Source organism: Alligator mississippiensis, chromosome 16 (assembly GCF_030867095.1).
Source record: "Alligator mississippiensis isolate rAllMis1 chromosome 16, rAllMis1, whole genome shotgun sequence".
Lineage (NCBI taxonomy): Eukaryota > Metazoa > Chordata > Crocodylia > Alligatoridae > Alligator > Alligator mississippiensis.
The window spans coordinates 8,986,836-9,006,692 of NC_081839.1; the positions used below are offsets into that span (position 1 = coordinate 8,986,836).

The 19,857-nt window shown below is 50.7% G+C and overlaps 1 protein-coding gene across 1 annotated transcript; it reads left to right on the forward strand.

The window, feature by feature from the left end:
- Nucleotides 1-950: 950 nt before the first annotated feature.
- Nucleotides 951-18,132, forward strand: HMG20B (high mobility group 20B). Its single transcript, XM_006267377.4, has 9 exons — nt 951-1,087; nt 11,128-11,233; nt 11,697-11,900; nt 12,804-12,924; nt 13,033-13,085; nt 13,575-13,653; nt 14,338-14,553; nt 15,781-15,913; nt 16,487-18,132. The coding sequence occupies exons 1-9, from the start codon at nt 1,053-1,055 to the stop codon at nt 16,497-16,499; spliced, it is 960 nt and encodes a 319-aa protein (XP_006267439.1). The 5' UTR covers nt 951-1,052; the 3' UTR covers nt 16,500-18,132.
- Nucleotides 18,133-19,857: the final 1,725 nt, after the last annotated feature.

Sequence of the window (19,857 nt, forward strand, 5' to 3'; positions counted from 1 at the left end):
TGCTGTTATGACAGCAGCTCCTCTCGATGCAAGCCACGCTGGATTTAAACTAGCTGTCCATGAGCAGAGAGAGGCAGGTAGCTGGTTAGTGTGAACCCAGGCAGAGCAGGGCAGATTCGCACTCTACCAACTAACTAAACCTGCTAGGCTTGGTTACAGTACGAGTGATACACAGCACGCATATTTAGAAATAAGCCAGAAGCGGCCTTGTGATAGTGCGATCAACTGAGATTGGCACAAAGACCAGAGCCCAATATAAAGTGCCTCGACGATTAGGAAGACGAGGTTCTTTGGGCGACTCTGATATCTTTTATGAGACTGACTTCAATTTTTCTTTGCAAGCTTTTGGGTTTAAAAACCCTTCGCCAGGCTGAGGAAGCACCTGCGGCGGGTGTGCGCCTGCTCTTGCTGGATGGAGCGCTTGACAGCAAACCAAGCCCAAGAGTTGAGCCTTCAGCCGGCCGGCCTTAGGCTTGCGTAGGGCGCTCGTCGCAGGGCGAGCCGCACGGATCTGCCCTGCCCGTCAGGTAGAGGTTTGCAAACTTGGCCGGCGGATCCACCACGGAACCGGCGGCCTCTGGCCATGCTGCCTGCAGCAGGCCCTGGAAGCGCTCCTGGGCTTCCAGCTCGTGCTCGGCCCTGGCGGGTTTCCACGTCGTTTCCCAGATCAGATCAGATCAGATCAGCCCCCAGGATCCGCTCTGGTGGCGGTGGCAAAGGCAGCCCCTCTGGCCCCACGTGCAGGCCCCTTTAAGAGCCCCTTCCCTTGGACACCGCAGCCGCTCGCTGATTGGCCGGCGGGCTAGTCGCTCGCAGGGTCTAGGACGCCACGCGCCAGCTCCGCCCCTTGGCCACTGACGGAGCGCCTCGCTGACCAATGCCAGCCCACTTCCGCTACACGCCGGCGCCGGCAGGCCAATCAGCAGGCAGCTCATTAGCATGCGGCCGGGGGACGGGGGTAGAGCGCGGAAGGGGTGCGAGTGGGCCGCGCGCTGCCTGCCGGCGGGTGCCGCCCGTGACGGGCCGTGTCCCTCAGGCGCTGCCGGACGGGGATGGCGCACGGCGCCCCGCTGCCCCCCGCCATGCTGTGAGTGTCCGCGCGCGGGGCTCCCGGGGCCGGGCGGGTGGGGGCCAAGCAGCCCTGGACCCCCCCACCCGCGGCTTCCCGCGTTTTTCTCCTGCGATGGAGACCCCACGTGTCCAGTCCGCGCGCGCCCCTGCCCTGTGTCCTGTGCCCTGTGCCCGGGTCGCCACCCGCGAGGTGAGAGTGGCTGTCCTGCCTTGCCCTGCCCTGCCCTGGCTGCACCGGAAACGCCTCGCGGGGCGGGGCCTCCTGGCAGCACTTCTCCCTCCGGGCTGCTGAGCCCGGCCCGCTCCCTCGGGGCTCCTGGGCGGGCTCCAGCATCGTGAAATGCCACCGCACCTCTTTGTTACCTGGATGAAGCCAGCCGCCGCCGCTTCCTTCTGCCTCTTATCGGTTTAATGGCCCAAGTAACGCTATCGGTGTCGCTCCCAGCTAACCCTGAGTAATCATAACTCAGCTCCTGAGACTCGTTTGTAACCATCCTGCTTCTTCCCAGTATCTTCCCTCCTCTCTCTTCTTTCCCTTCTTCTCTCTCTCTTTCTTTCTGTTAACGTTACACACACGTTTTCCCCTTGCATCTCCATTTGTTCTGCAGAGCCACGTTTCGAAACCTTGAATCTACGTTAATTACACAAACATTTTCCAAATCGAGAGTGGGTGTGACAGTGCTGCGGTCAGCTGTGGCGTACTCGGGCCGAAATCAAAACGTTGGCTTGGTCGCCCTGCTGCCGTGTCCTGTGGGCGCGCCTGCATGTTCGTTAACGCACCCCAGTTACTGCACGTTAAATTTCGTACTTGTATAATCAAGCACTAAATGTGCAGCGACTGGCACTGCTGCGCGTTAGTGCCATAGCACATCTCTTTCGTGATACTGCTGCGCAGTAGCGTATTGGCACTGGTTTTGACATGATACGCTACTGCTGTGTAATATTAGGCTATGACACGTTTAACATCTCATGTAGGCACGCCCTGTGATTGGGGATTATACGACACTATCCCAGGTTGTCTGTTGCTACCTTTTCCATTGGCACCTTCCACCAAATGAATTGGAGCAGACGCAGCACAGTGTCTTTCTGCTCTTTTAGTTTATCCTGATTCCTAATCGAACCTTTTTTTTCCCCCCCGCAAGCACATGACACTAGTATATGGAGAGCTGCTCTTTTCTAGAGCAGTGAGCCGTTTGTGAGGTTTCCCAGGTGAAGTGCCATCAGACACGGGACTTGCAGACATTCCTTGTAGATGTCACCTTCGAAGTCACCTGTACTGGACAGTAGCCAGTTGGATATAAACATCCGTGTCAGGCGCAAACACAAGCAATGGAGCTGCGAAGGGAACTCAGATTCTGGAAATGTGCATCACCCTTTTTCATGATATAGGTCAAAATTTAGATGCAGGATTGCTATGGCTATTTTTCTAATAGTCCCAGAAGACAATTTATGATGTGCTTTATGCATTCTCTTCCACTGTGACCTGGACAATATCATAAATACACCAGTACCTCTTCAATTTGGCAGGAAGCTTCTTAATGTCTATGTCCTGCAAAGGCATCATGAGTTTATGTTTTATGTCTAAAACCTGCTTCCCGGTGGCAGGGCACGTTAATGGAGTTGGCTCAGTCCATATATTAATTTTAAATTAGGTTTTTTAAAATAACCATACAATGCAAGTAATAACATATACTGTAAATCTGTCTTCCTATGCTAAACTGAATTCCTTCCAACATGGGATTAAATGCAGGGTTTCTTGGGACAACACACAACTCTCCTATTCTTTAAGGACAATAAAATCCATTGGTTCCACATAAATAGTCCTGAAGCATGCTCTGTCCCCAACAAGTTGTTTCCCAAGTCCTTCTTTTTCCTGAAAGAAGGAAACTCCTGGACTTGGTGTGGCACAAACAAGCTACTTGCTTATTACTGATTAGTCATGATCTTATCAACAGAGACTAGTGAACAGCAAGAAGCCAGTTTGGCCTGTTCACAATGTTTAAATTCCCCTCATATAAAAACAGTTTAAAGCAATAGGCTCATGAATAAATTAAACTAGTTTAATCAAAACTGCAAGCACTAAGCTACTGTGTTGTCTTGATCATATAATATTTTTCTCACATACGATGCAACACACACTTGCTTTCCAAAATCCAGTGGCTAGAAATTGAGGCTTAGATTGGAAAATATGGTGACAGCAGTTTCTGCTACTTAAGCCTCTGTCAGGAGAAAGCAAAAATAAAGCAGCAAATGTTGCATGCAGGACTCCCTAGCTCAGGGGCGGGCAATTATTTTGGGCAGAGGGATGCTTACTGAGATTTGGCAAGCCATCAAGGGCCTCATGGCAGGCAGCCCAGGGCAGATTAATATTAATTTTCTAAATTTTTAAGGGGCCCTGCGAATGAATGTCCTGGCGGGCCGCATCTGGCCCCCGGGCCACATTTTGCCCACCCTTGCCCTAGCTGCTGGCTATGGATGTTTTCCCTCTCCCTGTTGTAATTGTTTTTTGTAATTAAATCTCCTGCAGAGGTTCTCAAGGAAAGGTTGTTTAAATGTCTTTCTGCCTTTCAACAACAAGGTGCATATTTTACTTGAGGTTGTGTTGAATGCAAGAAAATACAGTAATTTCAAATATTCTGAAGTGGTGGTTTTTTGGCTCTAGTTCATGGTCTCTCAAATATGGCATTTACTCAAATACCACACATGCTTTCCTCCCATAAATCACCCCTCCAGGATTGGCAAGCATGTCTTAAAAGAGGAAGCTAATTTTTCTTCTTGTATCAAAGCAGGCAGACTGTTGCAAGATATCTACTATGCTTCTCCCTCTACCAGCCACAGGGAGAGAGGAGATGGCATTCACTTGTCAGCACCAGAACTACAGCTTTAACCATCTTGCACTCACAACCACTGAAGTCAGGTTCCCCTGCAGTCAGCATTCAGCCATGACTGGAAGAATATTTTTTCTTCCAAAACAAGGGACGTGTCTTATTCGGGGGCATATGGTATACAAGAGAACATGCTGTGTTTGATCTGAGTCCCACCACTGCACTAGATCCAGCCTCAGCTTCATTGGTCCGTTCTTCCTGAGCTTTACTTGGTAGTGGGTGCTGACAGTCACCAGGCACCCATGCAGGCAGTGTCAGGCAGCCATGGGGGTGTATTGCATCAAACAGATCCCTTCTTGAACAGTTATGATTTGTGTAATAAATATTGTCAGACCTTTTTTCTCCCAGTACTTCTAATTTTACACAGAAAAGGGCTTAGCTGGTTTAAATTGTATAACAGAAATTATGCTCAGCAACTGCATAGAATGGAGGCATTCCAAAGTCCCCTGTTTCCCAAGTGTGGGGTTTGGGTTTTTTTGGTTTTGAGGTTTTGTTTTGTTTTGTTTTTTTACTGGTTTTTTGTTTTGTTTGGGGGTTTTGGGGGGGGGGGGGGGGGGTTGAGGTTGGGTTTTTTTGACCAAAACATGCTCTTGCCTTTGCTGAGCTTTTCTCATTTTAGCTGCTACTCTCAGGTAGAACTGATTCAGATGCTCCCGCAAGTACGTACCCATTTTAAAACCCTCTATCTGAGTGCCAGAGGTGTGAATGACCAGGAAGGTACATCTGCCTTTCAGTCATAACCTCTAAGAGCAGTTGGCCTGAAGCTGATGTAACTTTTAAGGCCATTAGGATGAAAGGACTGAAAAGATGCCAGTTTCCTTGGTATGAATTGTATAGTGTAGCTGGCTTGTTCTGCGACCCCAGATGATTGGAGACAAAAGGGGATGTGCTTTTTATTTTTGTTTTATTTTTATTTATTTATTTTTTTTGCTGTAACCCTTTAAAACAAGCAACATTTATCAGTTTATGCATGGAATTAGATTTTGGGTTTGCCTGTGTTCTCATGGGTACTCCCCAGAGAGAGGAGAGCTGCTTCCCTGTTACTTTGGCTGTTAGCAATGCAGTGTTTACCCAGAGTGGGGAAACCTGCTCATTTAAGGAAAGAAGTTAATTATTATCAGGTATTGTTTCAGAAACATGATAGTTATTAATACCCATTTATAGGCACTTTTGCCTAATGTTGAAGGGGGAAACATTTATTCAAGGATTTATTTTTTTTAAAGATCTCTTTCTGTAAATATGTATAGTGTAGGACTAGTCAATTTACAGTAAAAGCTGTATTATCAAGCCGGAATGCTCTATTAACTGGCCTACCAGCTTGTAAGGTAAAAGCAAGAACGGAAGTGCCCACCGTGGCACTTCCATTTTTGCCGAGACCCTACGGCCCAGGGCAAAGCAGCCTGTGCTGCCGACCCCCACGGCCTGGGACATAGCAGCCTGTGCGGGGGCGCGCCTCCCTGCTCCAGACACAGCAGCCTGAACAGGCAAAGATACCAGCAGCCTGAGGAGGACAGACCTTCTAGGGTTTTAGCCCAGTAACCAGGTGATTAAGGTGCTCACCCAGGAAGCAGGAGACATAGGTTCTAGGTAACCTTCACCCAGCAAGGATTTGAACCTATTCTCCTTTGATTTCATGGCATCGTACTGGAACCACCTTGCCCCAGGTTAGGTGTTGTTTTAGCTTTTCTCCAAGCCTTCTCTTGAAGCTGAGGTACTGCATCTTGCATTTATTATTCATTGTGTAAAAGGGACAGAGATGACTGGGGAAAGTTTCTGCCCCATTGGGAACAGGGTGAGGGGAGATCCAGGCTGGAACCTGCTCCCTGCCAAACTAGCATCCATCTCATTAAGCCACACACCGCCTTGCTGGTTCACCTTTCCTAGCCTCACACACCTCCCTCTTTTACTGCCTAGCAGGCCGGGTTCAAAAGGACTGGAGAGGCCACTAAGTGCTGCCTACTCTGTGGTATGGTCCGAGTCATGTGCTGAGAAGTCAGAAAAGGCGCATGTTCAAATTCTTTTGAAATGGGGCTTATAACCCAAGTCTTCTGCTTCGTGGACATGTGCCCTGCCCACTTGTCTGTAAGAGAGAAATAGGAAGACTGTCCAACACCAACTAGTCATGGGGTTTTTTTTGCCAGGTACAGTTTGTGATTTAACTTGCCAGCGTAGGCTTATACAGAGCTGCTTATGTATCTGCCAGGCCAGCGTGCAGCCTGCATATGTTCGGTAGCGTGTGGATGTTTGTCCCCATTGCTCTTCAGGTAGGTTTGCAAGCTGTGCATAAGCACCAAAAATAGCAGTAACATGGCTCAGAAACTGCCATTTGGGTGTGCACAGTGAAACAGGATTCTGCCTTTAGCATGTGTATGACATAGACACACCATTAGACAATACTTATACATACATGACGTATAAAGTGCACACAACAAAACATGTACCGAACAATCACAGTTAAAAACCCTAGTATACTTACATATATTCCAAGTAAAATAAACTTTAAAATCTTTTGCAGAAGAATAAAAAATCCAAGAGACCAGTAAAATTCAGGCAAGTTTAGAAGGAAAGGGAAAAGAAACTTGCTTTTCCCCTAGAGTTTACTGTGGTAGGACTGAGAACTGCCAGCTCACTGCTTTAATGAAATGCAAAATCACTTGGAGATACTGGGGAAAAAAGTCCTACATAAGGCTTACCTTTACCAGGAAAAGGATACTGCTTTTGTGGGGGAATATTTGGCTCAGAGATCAAAACAGGCTTGGCCAGCTGCCCAGCATCATGCTATGCTTAACAAAAGCCTTGGATGCTTTTTACCAGCCTTTGCACATCCTTTTTAAAAGCGTGGTCCGTGAAAATGCCCTCCACCTTACACGGCTGTGCTTTTTGAACCCATTCGACACTGCAACAAGCTAAACTTGTTACTGCTTAATGATTTAAAGCCTGGAGAATGCAACTCACAGCAGCTTGTTGGTATGGTTGGTTCCACATCGTATAATGCAGCAAGAAAATCAGACTCTAAAAGATTGCACAGCTCAGGCATGCTTACTAGGCAAAGGCATGAGTCACTGTCAAGTTGCCCAGCTCAGTTAAATTTGGACAAGACACTGCAACATTTACCTGATTCTTTGCAAACGAGGAGGGAATTCTGCATTCTCCAAATGGTGAGGTTGGACTGTAATGGAGGCTTCATACGAACTATGCTGAGACAGGCTGCTATTAGTAAGACAAAGTGATGTTCCCTTCCCACCATTAATAATGCAGATGTGCCAATTCCATCCATGCCTACAATGGGCGTTACTTTACAGAGGACCCGTTGGCACCTATTCTGTTCATTAGGATGCTGTTCCTCCCCAGCAAGCACCTTCTTAGGGATCACGGCCTCTGGCTGTTACAACCAGTCAGACAGCTCTGTAAATTTGGCAGCTTTCTCTTGATGACGCACACACTGGAGCTTTGTTTCTCTGCCTGTCATTTACCTGCCACACTTTGAATTTTTTCTCAGTGTTCAGTTTCTTTCTGGGTCCTCAGTGTGCTCAGGGGCTGACTGAAATCCCAACCCAAGAGTCTGTGCCCAAACTTTGTCTATGCCTTGCTCCTTGTGATTTTGGGGACTCAGCCTGGATCTTCTTCATTACCCTACCAACCTTGAGAGATGTTTCCTTCTTGGCCCTTGAAAGGTTCTTCCTGCTTGGTCCTTCCACTTTCACCACTCTGGGGGGATCCTTAGGGAAATGGGGCTAACTGCGCGTTGTTATGTTTTCCTATTGCTCTGCTAAATAGCTCTAAGATATTGTTACAGATCTATGACTTCACTCACTGTGGTGTGCTCTTTCACTAGCACTTCCACCTTCTCTCACAAATAAGGGAGTGAGATTTTCAACAAGCACAGGAAACTATCTTCTGCTGTCAGATCATGAGCTGTCCACACTGTGCTTAGTTCATCATGAAACTCGCAGGGAGATTCCCACATCACTTCAAATTTGCTACTGCATCTGGCTGTGTCTAATCAGGATTCTCATTCTACACTCATCAGGTCTTCAAAACTCTTACCCCTACTTTATGTGTGTCCTAAAGTGAATTCTCTAGTGTTTTATCTATCAACACACATAATTCCTTCTCTTTTGTAGCCCAAACGCATCTGGCTTCCATATGTATGCCTAGCATATACTGTAATACCCTCTCCCTTTTTCATATGTCCTTCTGCTCTAACAAGTGCATCCTCGTGCCTTTCATGTTGACTGTGGCCACCTGATCTGCGAGCTGTCCATTCATTAGATCACTTCTGGATTATCCATCAGCTTCTGCAGCTCCTCCTCTCCCTTCTGCTGCTTCTAAATTAGAGGTAGAAAGAGCCGCTGTGAAGGATTCCTTTTGCTCTGAAGAGAATGCCCGTGCTCATGGAGCGTGTCAGAGTTTTGCAGAGATTTTGGTCAGGTAAAATTGCTCTCAGGGGTGGTTAAAAAAAAAATAGGAGGAGAGGCCCTATGAAAGGGTCTGCAGGGTTTGTAACAAGCCATTCTTCTGATCCTGTCTCTGCATGTAGACGTTTTTGGCTGAATCAAGTGGAGTTTGTGACTAACAACTCATTCTCCAGCTCACTCCCTGGAAAGGACCTATTTCTGCTTGCACCGCTGCTGTGTCACTGGACCGTGGTAGCTATTGCAGCTGGGAGGCTGAGACCTACTCCATATTTTCCCACCGCCCCTCCTCTGTCATCTTCATTCTGAGTGATCCTTAGATCCCTTGAATTAACCTTTCCTACACATCAGTGCCATTCTGTATTCTCATTCAGTGCTAAACCTAATGCAGCCCAGTGCTCTCAGAATCTGACCCTTCTGCTAAAAACTTTATCTCATGTTTCTCTTTGCCTCATCAGCCTCTCTCTCCATGCCTGAGCTCTCTGGACTGCATCCAGGATGCTTTATCTTGTCTCCCAAGGCTTTCTGAAGAACCTGAACTCTTTGTGTCAGTTCTAAGTTTACAGTCACTGGAGACTGAGACACAAATCCTGTTTCACGTTTATGTGCCTAAGTGCATAAAGGCAGTTTTTGACACTTATGTAATGTTCACACTTGTTTCAATTTACATAACTATGCTTGCCCCATGCTTCCCTTTTGAGCATATTCAGAAAGCCCCACTCTGGCCATAGAGACTGTGGGGCAGAATGAAATGACTCAGCTGCATGTATAATGCTGGGTGAATTCCCAGAACTTTGGTTGGAGCAGAAACCATGACTAGGGCCTGTCTCCCAGAGGAGATGGCTTTAGGTGACACTGACTGTGCAGTAGCTCATTACAAACGGCTTTTAGGTGATGCCAACTGCGCAGTAGCTCATTACTACTGCACATTAATGTCGTGTTACACACATTTGTGCCACACAGTGCTACTGTGCAGTAATAATGAGCCACTGTGCAGTCAGCGTCTCATGTAGATGCAGCCAGTGATTCTAAACCAGGTGATGTGGCACCCTCGGCTGCCATGAGATGCTCCTTTTAAGGGTGACAGTGGAGTGCTATGTACAGTTAGCACTGTTAGGTGTGCAAACTCCCACACACGATTTGCAAGACAAACCCAGGAGCTTCAAATAGGAATCCATCGTGTCAAAACCACTCTGACCTGCTGCCGTCTCTCTGAGTTCATTGCAACTGAATTACTCTGGTATTTTTTTCCATAGTTACAAAATGAGTGAAAGCTGAGAGCTGGCATTTTCCAGGGGGGGATCCTGAGTCTAGCAGTAGGTTCCTTTGAACCACCCTTGAACATAGTTGAAAAACCACTCCACCAAATCCTTTCTGGAGTTGTTGCTTTGCAGGGCATGGTCTCCCCGCTCCCTGCCCTTCCCCCCCTCCCCAAATCCTGGACTTACTCCCCATTCCCAGATGCATAGTTTGGCATTGCAGCACATTCAAACTTATTTTTAAAGGCCCCAGTAGAATAACCAGCTTTGTAAGCACCCACCTGCAATGCTTAGGGAGAGGTTGTGTTATCATGGGGGGTGTTAGTCTGAGTGACACATCCCAGAGGCCTCATGCTGTCAGAACTAAAATTGTGGAGTTTGCATCTATCAGAGGTGACAATATGCAGACCCCAAAACATGGCATGTAACGCACAGGGGGAAACTATTACAGGACAGCTTGATAGATAAAGAGGAGTCAATCCAAGAACTTAAAATTAGTATAGCTTCATAATAAGTGGCTGCGGCTTGATTGCTTTTGTTTTGAGTAAAAAGGATAAAGGAAGTACATCTATACTGGCTGTAGCTATAAAAATGAGAAAATCTTAAAACCATCCATAATAAATGCAGGGAAGGAGATTCTGGTGGTAATGAATTTGAATCAAGTCAGGGACTGTAGAACATGTATAAGGGAAGTGAAAGGAGGAATCTCTGGCAGCAAAGTTTTTCAGGTATTTTAGGAGCAGTATCTAAACAATGGCCTTAATCTATTCCTTGATGGAAATGGTAGAATTTTTTATAATAATGCAGAAAAAGCAGATGCGATTCATTTTTTTTCTCCCTTGTGCTCACTGGAGAGGGGGGAACTGATGATGTCCTCATATCACAGGAAATACGTTTCATTCCCATAGTAACTCAGGAGCATATTGAAGAGTAGCTTCCCGAGGTAGATCATTTTTAAGTCTGGGTAAATGGTGTCCAGTGGTTTTCAAAGCGGTCTGGGAAGTGACGTTGGTTTCCAATGAGTCTGGGAGTACTGAGGAGTTCAGAGGGCTGGAAGAAAGCCAGTGCCAGGGCAGGATGTGAACATGATAAAGTGACCTGAGTACGTTATAGACCTGTCAGTTGAAATACTGGAACGGCTGATATGGGACTCACTTAACAGCAAATTAAAGGAGGAATATGTAATTGTTAATACCAGTTAATGCATGGTGTCACGCAGGACTCCAGGACACCAGGGGACTACTTGGTCCTGGGCAGATTTATTGTGCTCCCAGCTGGTCGTGCTATAGAGAACAGTAGGGGAGCTCTGGCTTTGGGAGGGAATGGCTCATGCTGCTTGCTTCATCTCTGGCTTCTCTCAGTAGGCCGTGGAGAGGGTAGATAAGTGGGAAGCTCAGTTCCTGCATTCCCAGCCTCTCCCTGCAAGAGGTGCTGCCTCCCAGTAGTGCCTCCGGACTTGCCTTCCAGCCCGGGATGACTCTAGCTCTCTGTTTGCAGACATGCTGCCAGCAAAGCCCAGCATGGAAACTTCCTGGTGGCCATCAAGCAAGAAAAGGGGGAGGTTCCCCGCACAAGCACTGAGAAGCCCCACACCGAGGAGGAGGTGAGTCCTGGGCCTCAGAGCCTGGCTTCTCTGACATCAATGCCAGGCCATTCCCATGCTGGTTCCCATACAGTAGCCCAGCAGTGGGATATTAGGGTTCAAAGCACTGCAGGAAGCAGATGCCAGTCCTAGATGGAGCTCTTTTTCTGTTGCCCACGTGCAAGATCCTTGAGCTCTCAATAACACCACCTTCCTTACCATGCAGCCCAGACATCCCAGGGCCTTGTGCCATGGATACAGGAGAAGGGGGAACTCTTGTGGCTACAACACTGGGCTGAGAAGAGAGTCCAGGAACTCAAATCACCTGAAAAACAAAGGGTTCAGGACGGAGGAGGCTTAGCTCTGTGCTAGTGCATTGCTTTATGTCCCTCTCTCCCTTTTGTACCCAGTAGCTTAGTGAGCTCCAGTCTAGCTTGTACATATTTATCCTCATGTCTGTCTTTCTCCTGCCCTCGGGCACCAGCCGGTGAAGAAGAGGGGCTGGCCCAAAGGGAAGAAGAGGAAGAAGATCCTACCCAATGGCCCCAAAGCCCCTGTGACAGGCTATGTTCGCTTCCTAAATGAACGGCGTGAGCAGATTCGCATGCAGCATCCTGACCTGCCCTTTCCCGAGATCACCAAGATGCTGGGAGCTGAGTGGAGCAAGCTCCAACCCTCAGAAAAACAGGTGTGGGAGGGACCAGGCTCCCAGGGGAGAGGCCACCTGCAAATAGGATCTGGGAAACTTATGTGGCAATGGGTGCAGTACAAGAGCCACACTGCAGTAGGTGCTTTAGAGAGGGGTAGCCAGGGTCCCCTGGAAGACATCTAGGGAGCCCAGTCCATAGTGCTTACCTAATCTGCTGCTGCAGGAGGCTTGGGATATGTCCTCTGCCTTGGCTACAGGGATTACATACCTGAGATTCACCTGACCAGCCATTCTGCTGTAGGCCACAGCATGGGCAACTGGTGACTTCTGAGTCGGGGGGGGCACATGCCCCCCCCAGCAGCGAGTCAGTGACCGGGGGGGTGTCCCCCGTGGCCAATCTCGCCAACCCGAGGTGGGGGAGAGTACCCCCACGGCTGATTGCACCAATCCAGAAGCATGAAGTTGCCAGCAGTGCTTCCCTTGGTGCCCCCACACCCCGGCCAGTGCTCACAGGGGGGGCACTGGCACTCCTGCCTGCCCCCCTGCCCCTGGCACTCCTGCCTGCCCGTCACCTAACTGGGGAGTACTGGCTTTCAGGGGGTGCACCAGTGCTCTCGGGTGCAAGTGCATCTCCTACGCCTTGCCACTGGGCCTCAGCATCAACTATCAGCTAGCCCCAAAGCTGAGAGTAACACTTCCAGCTGGTTTTGCTGCCATTGAAGTCAACAGAGATTTTTGCCATTGGTGTTTGTGGAAACAGAACTGGGCTTGGAAACAAGCCCTGTGTGCTGGGATAGGCTTCTCAGTGGTGTCTATGGTAACACTTGCTGGGCCCTATTAAGAGGGAGATGGGGGCCAAGGTCTGTGACCTTGTTCTCCTGTCTGTGGTCCTGGGAACCTCACTGGCTCTGCACAGAGCATCTAACCCTGGTGTGGTTTCAGCGGTACCTGGACGAGGCAGAGCGGGAGAAGCAGCAGTACATGAAGGAGTTGCGAGAGTACCAGCAGTCAGAGGCCTACAAGATGTGCACGGAGAAGATCCAGGAAAAGAAGATCAAGAAAGGTCAGTGATGCTGGGCACAAGGAATAATGGGGTTGTTCCCCTTCTTGGGGCTGTATGTTGGCAGCAGTGGGACTAGATGAGTAACCCATGACTCCTTTCTGCTCCTAGAGGATGCTGGCTCTGTAGCTGTGAACACCCTGCTGAACGGCCACCCACACAAGGTAAGGCCCTGAGGGGTTGGAGGCACTGAGGACACTCAGTAGAGTATGTGAGGTGGAGCACTGGGCCCTGCAGAGGAAGGTGACTTGGCCATTGGTTTGGGGAGGCCCCGGCTCTGCCCAGGGGACAGGTCTCCCCAAGACACCCCCTGCACAGACTAAGCTGCCACCCTATCTGATTGGTTCTGGTCAGCCTGCGCTGGAGCACAGACCATGTCGTCCTTGCCTTGCCTTGCCCCCTCCACTTGTGGTGTTGTTGGCTCCATCTGGATGCTCTCACAGGAGCCCTTCTAACTGCCCTCGAGCTTTTGTCTTATGGGGTGTCAAGTCTGCGGCACCCTTTCCAGCTAGGGAAGTGGAGGATCAGCATGTCCCAGCATGTCTGGGGACTCGCCTGTGCAAAGAGAAGCTCAGGCTGGAGCCCTCCCACCCAGCAGCTGTCCCCATCTGACCCTTCCTGGTTGCTGGACACTCACCCAATCTCCTGGACAGGTGGGGGAATGCGGCAGCGATGGCTTTTCCACATTTGATGTGCCGATCTTCACAGAGGAGTTCTTGGACCAGAACAAAGGTACTGAAGCAGGAGAAAGGGGCCTCACCCTTTGGGGCTGGGACAGTCTGCCATTCTCCATGTACGCAGCCACTGGCTCACTCGGGCCCTAGGGGGTCGGCTGTGGGTGGAGCAATGCCACATGCTGTAGCCCAGCGTTCCATTACTTTGAGCCACATGTCCAACCTGGTCAGAAGAGGATGGTCAGCTTTCCCTATTGTAATCAGACCCCTGAGGCTCACCATAGCTGATAGCGCCACTGGCTTGACTGCCAGGCAGTGCCTGATCCTACCCTAGCAGGTGAAGGAAACCCATAATGCACAGAGGCAAGCTCAGTGGGAGTTGCAGTACAAATGATGTGGACTGTGTCTGCTGATCCTGTCAGTGCTGCAGCAGGGTGCTGGGAAAGTGTATAGTCACTGATCCTAGCATCCTGCATGAGCTGGCTTCCCTGGCTTCATTTCCATCGGCACTGACAAAGGAAGGGAAAGGCAGAGAACCTTTATAGCACCTGGCACACAAGGGTTCTGATCCTAGCTGAGGGCTCCAGGCCGTGCTGTATCCAGAGAACTGAGGTTGAGGCTGATGCCATTGCTGGAGCCCTGCTCGGTCCCCAGCAGAGAGGGTTTGGCCCTGAGTCTCTGTGAGCCTGTTGGGGGATGCCCCTGTTCTCTGTACTGACCCCTCTACTGATCTCTGGGGCAGCACGGGAGGCAGAACTGCGGCGCCTGCGGAAGATGAACACCGAGTTCGAAGAACAGAATGCTATCCTGCAGAAGCACACAGAGAGCATGAGCTGTGCCAAGGAGAAGCTGGAGCAGGAGCTGGCACTGGAGGAGAGGCAGACGCTGGCCCTGCAGCAGCAACTCCAGTCTGTCCGGCAGGCCCTGACCACCAGCTTTGCCTCCCTGCCCATCCCAGGTGAGCTGGGAGGCAGAGAAGGGAGCCTGGGATGCTGCCTGGAAGAACCCTCTCTGTGACCTACAGGGATGTGCTCTTGGCTGCATTCCCATAAGAGGACCTGACGCTTGCTGGCTCCCTAGAACTGGGGACCTTTACCCTGCAGGGATTCACAGAACTTCTACCCAACCACCTTCCCTTTCCCCCTGGCCTTAAAGTGACGTTTCCCAAGCTTTGTGGGTTTATACCCCACCATAGCAAGGTTGGCCACCATTGTGCCCCCCTTGCTTCAGACACTGGTTCCTGGCAGTCACAAAAATTACAGCCACAGATTCCCTTGCCAGTGGCTGTGATTCATACATGTCCCTGCTAGGAATGGGAGCACACTGCCACTCTGGGAAGTGCTGCCTGAAAGGATCACCAGGCACTGCATTGACTCTTTGCCTTTGCCCCCACTACAGAGCAGGCCCCTCTGGGGCAGATCCTGGGTGCCAGGCAGGCTCAGCACACAGTGTGCAGGCGAGGGCAGTGCTAGCCCCTGCTATTGAGGAAAGTGCCCTGCTGCCTCTCGTTTGGACAGAGCAGACCAGGCCTTGGCAGCAGGGTCTCTGCAGGCCTGTGCCTGCACACTGGCTTAGATGAAGGGCTGAGCTGATCCAGCTGACTGAACCACATTCATAGATTCATAGATTCATAGATGTTAGGGTTGGAAGGGACCTCAATAGATCATCAAGTCCGACCCCCTGCATAAGCAGGAAAGAGTGCTGGGTCTAGATGACCCCAGCTAGATACTCATCTAACCTCCTCTTGAAGACCCCCATGGTAGGGGAGAGCACCAGCTCCCTTGGGAGCCCGTTCCAGACCTTGGCCACTCGAACTGTGAAGAAGTTCTTCCTAATGTCCAATCTGAATCTGCTCTCTGCTAGCTTGTGGCCATTGTTTCTTGTAAATGGGGGGCTGGAAGTGTTTGCACCCCATGCTTGGACTGCCCTGCCCCCGTCGCCTGCTATCCATGAGAGCAGTGCCCTGGGAGGGTCTGTGTGTGAGGGGGCAGATTCAAAGGGGTCCTTCCCACCAGCAGAAGCTATCTAGCCATTGCAGCACTGGGTTTGTCTGGGCTCCAGGCATGTGGAGGTGTGGGGCTGATTGGCAGCTCTCCCAGTACAGATGTTGGTCCCAGTAAAAGGCTGGGGCTGGGTATGATGCAATGTGTGGCCCCTGCCCTCAGCTCATGGGCATCTATTTCAGGCACCGGTGAGACCCCCACGCTGGGCACCCTGGATTTCTACATGGCCAAACTGCACAGCGCCATCGAGAGCAACCCTCTGCAGCACGAGAAGCTGGTCGTGCGTATCAAAGAGATCCTGTCCCGGATAGCCAGGTAAGCAGGGCTTCCTAGAGTGGAGAGGTATGACTGCAGCACTGGGCGGGGAACTGTAGTGTTTGTCTGCACTACCACCAGTGCCAGGCAGTGGTGTGCTTCTGATGAGCACCTTGATCTTGGTGGACCAAGCTTGGAATAGTTTGGGAGTAGCCCAGTGTCAGCAAGAGAGGGAAAGAGCAACCTTCTGTGCAGCTCTTCCTGAGATGCACTGTCCTGCTGGGCTGTATTGGGGGTGGCCCAGCCTGCCCTGTCAGGTTAACACTGGGCACTTGCCAATGAAGAAGGAGTTGCTGACCTCAGTCTGTTCCCAGTGGAGCAGCAGGCACCTGCATCACAGAACATACTTTGGAATTAAGCGTCACCTCTTGTTGGTGGCTGGACAGGCAGGAAGACAAAAGCCCAATGTCCAGAGAGGCTGGGATCTCCCAGCACAGACTCAAGGCAGGCATGTAGCAGTGCAGGGGGGGCACTGCTGGTTCCAGGATGGATTGTTCTTTGGGGCTGAGAGCCCAGCAGCTCCTTCCCTGCAGAACTGAAAAGTGAATCCACCTGCTTCACTCCTTGTTTCAGTGAACACTTGTGAAGAGGACCCTCCTGCTGCAGCAAAGCACTGACTGACGGGAACCCTCAACACCTCCTCCCCCTGCCTTCATGTTCGGCTGCCACAGAGAGCTGGTTCTCCCCTAGCCACCGCACCGCTGCACGCCTCTGCCTGGCACACATGTTTGCTGGAGGAATAGTTCAACTGGGCTGAGTAGTTCCTGTTGTTTCAATACAACTGAGACCTGGGGGCTGGGCATCTCTGTGGGTTTAGGGCTGTAGGCAGCCTGCCATGACTGGATGAGGGATGCTGCTTGCGGGGCCTGTCCTCCACTCCATCACCTGACGCTGGCTTGTTCCCAGTGCAGGTTGGCTGCAGCATTGCCCTAGCAAGGCATAGCTGGTGGTTGTGACCCTGCTGGCAGGGGATGGTATGGTCACTAGCTGGGAGGAATGCTCTAGTGAGGTTCCCTGCCTTCTGTGACAGCTCCTGTCCACATGAGATAACCAAGACTGTCGCCTGGCCATGGATCATGTGGCACAGAGCCCCAGGCCATTTCCTTTGATGACCAATTTGGTGCGATTCAAGCTGACCCTTCTGCCCCTTCCACCCTTCAAACCTGTAATGGGACCACAAGTTTTGATGCATTTTGTGGGAAGAGGGGCTAAGTTGAACAGGGCCAAACTGACAAACCAGGGGCTGCACTGGACTGGGGGTAGTGCCTTGCTGGCTGCATACCTGGGATTAGTGCCGTGCCTCAGGGTGTCACAGTTTCCCAGGACTGTTGGAGGCACTTGTAGTGAGTGAGAGTGGTAGGATCTGTTCTGGGTGTGCATACCACCTTGTATGCTATGGCTTAGAAATGCCATCCCCCCACCACCACTCAATTGCCTCCATCACAGCCCTGGGTAACAGGCAGCTGTTCATTCTGGTTTGCAGACAGTTGGACAGTCATGGAAGGCAGGGCAGATGGGGGTCAAGGCTGCAAACCAGGACCCAGTAGATCTGGGTTCAGCTCTCAGATCATCCACAGGCCTGAGTCACCCCAGCGCACCCCAGTAGGACATAGTGTAGCTGAAACTCTGTGCCTCTGGTTCCTCCAGCTTCAAACCCTCACACAAGTGCTGCGGGCAGGTTTGTTGTGGTCAGTAGGGGGCTGAGGGAGTCCAGTAATGGGGACCAAACCCGCACCTTGCTTTGCCCTGCTCTGGGGTGAGGGTAGTTGGGGGCATCTTTAACCCTGAACTGAGCAGTGCTCTGAGGTCCCTACTTAGGGTTTCTTTGTGTCAGGAGCTGCCCTGGTTCCTGCAGCAACCATTGCCCTCCTTTCCTGAGGATCATGAAGAGGGGGCCTGCCTGTCTCACCCAGGTGCCTCCTAACAGCTGACTTCAGCCACTAAACTTAATCATGTCATTATAGAGCATCTTATTTTCTTACTAGCACCACATAACCAGGTTCTATATTAGGAATCAGTGTATATCCACTCCAAGGAACAGCCTCTCCCTTGAGGTCAATACTCTGTAGAGTTTAGTGTGACAGCAAGAATTAGCCTCTTTCTGTAAGCATCTCCATGGCCTCAGCACTTAGCCTGTTCTCAGGTGGACCAGCTGCTGCCCACCCTGCCTGGGAATGCTCCTGGAGACTGGTTAAAGAAATAAAAACTGGGGTGAATAACCAGGCTGTGGTGTTGTATTTGTGGGTGCAAGGGGGGGGGGAGGGTTGGTGGGGATCATAGACAATGGTAGAAGTTGGCGAGTCTGGTTGTATGGAAGGGGGTGATCAGTGTCCAAAGGCTGGTGGGACCTGGGCTGAGTATGGGGATATTCCTAGTGGGAGGTTCCTCTTGCTTTGTCACCGAGGGATATCTCTGTATATTGGTGCACAGGAACCCCTGGGTGTTCTCAGGAAGACTTTGCTGACACCATTGAGACTACTTGCCCTGGGAGAATCTGGCATGTTGGAGCATCCCAGTAATAAAGGGGGGGCTGTTCTGGTTGGTATTCAGATGTGGAGGGAGCTGGGTAAGGGGCCACGACCAGAGATCTGAGGACATGGAGGAGAGACTTCCTCAGCCATGTGCCTGTGTCTTCCCAGCTCTAGCCCACACAGTCCTATTCCCTGAGTTTTGCCTTGCCCTAGATTTTTTCCCTAACCAGCCTGGCCCACATTTTCCAAGACTAGCATATGCCATGTTTGCAAGTGCTTTGAAGATGAATATTCTGGTTATGATTTGGTGACTAAAGGCCAGGATAAGGATCAGCAGATCTGGGCCCTGGCCTGACATTGTCTCAGACTTCCTGAGTAGCCGTGGGCATAGTGAGGCACACAACTCCCTGCTGCTGCCTCTGCTCAGCCACATCATGGAAACCAAAATACTTTTCTTGGAGACATAAGTTGGTTCTTTTGGAGCAGTTGAGAGCCAAGGGCCCTTGATCTCAGGAGCTGTGTGAAGACAAAGATCCACAGAAAACTTCAAAGCACCTGGCAAGTCCTCAAAAAGGCAGTGCCCTAGCAACCCTGAACTCAGTGAGAGCATTGCCATTGGTTTCTTTTGCCTGGTATGAAGCCAACAACAAAACTCACTGCCTTTCATGAGGCCAGAATTTCTCTTGTGGAGCAGTTTTACCCTGTAGAAGCACTGGTAGGATAGTCAGGATTGGGTCCCAGGTTGCAAGGGGAAAGGCTAGTGGGGGATTCAAGCCTGCACCTTTCCTGCAAGGAGGGGCTCTGCATAGCTTCCAGCTCGAGTGGTACATTAGAAAGGCTGCCTGTGGCTGGAAATTCATTGTTTCTGTGATTCCAGATCAACTGAGTACAATGGGGGCCAACATTTTTGGTAGGCATGCTGCAAATTAGCCCTGTGCCCTCCCCAAGTGTCACTCCAGTCCCCTTCCCTTGCCTGATCTGCTCTGATCTCTGCCTCTGCCCTGTACTCCCTGTCTTATCTACTGCACTGCCTTCTGCCTCTTGGTCTGTGCTCCCTGTCTGATCTGCTCTGCTTTGTGCTGCTTTCCCTGCGCTCTCTGCCCAATTTGCTGCTTTGCTTTCTACTCCCTGCCCTATCTGCTGATGTGCCTGGTGCTCCCTCCCTCATCTGCCATGTGCCACCCACAGAGGCTATCAGTGCCAATTGTGGCCACCCCTGAACTGAGAAAAAAGATCCCATTTACTTGCTTCCCAAATTGCCCTGAAATCTGAAGGCAACCCTGGGTCTGTCCTGACTTCAGTCCCAGCACTGGGTATCGTGCCGGGGCATCGCTGCAGGTTGGCTGGCGCACTGGAGAGCCAAAAGCAGCCAGGAGTTGCACTGCTCTGCTGTTTCCAGCAAGCCTCACAGCATTTGCTTGTGGAAGTGAAGGCCGGACTCCGACCTGCAGGTGTGGCACAGAGTGGATGTGC

Excerpts from the sequence above, each read along its gene's own strand:
- HMG20B (XM_006267377.4), top strand. The coding sequence starts at position 1,053 with ATGGCGCACGGCGCCCCGCTGCCCCCCGCCATGCT. Across the intron at positions 11,234-11,696 it reads AGCCCCACACCGAGGAGGAG|CCGGTGAAGAAGAGGGGCTG; the intron begins GTGAGTCCTGGG and ends CTCGGGCACCAG. Across the intron at positions 11,901-12,803 it reads TCCAACCCTCAGAAAAACAG|CGGTACCTGGACGAGGCAGA; the intron begins GTGTGGGAGGGA and ends GTGTGGTTTCAG.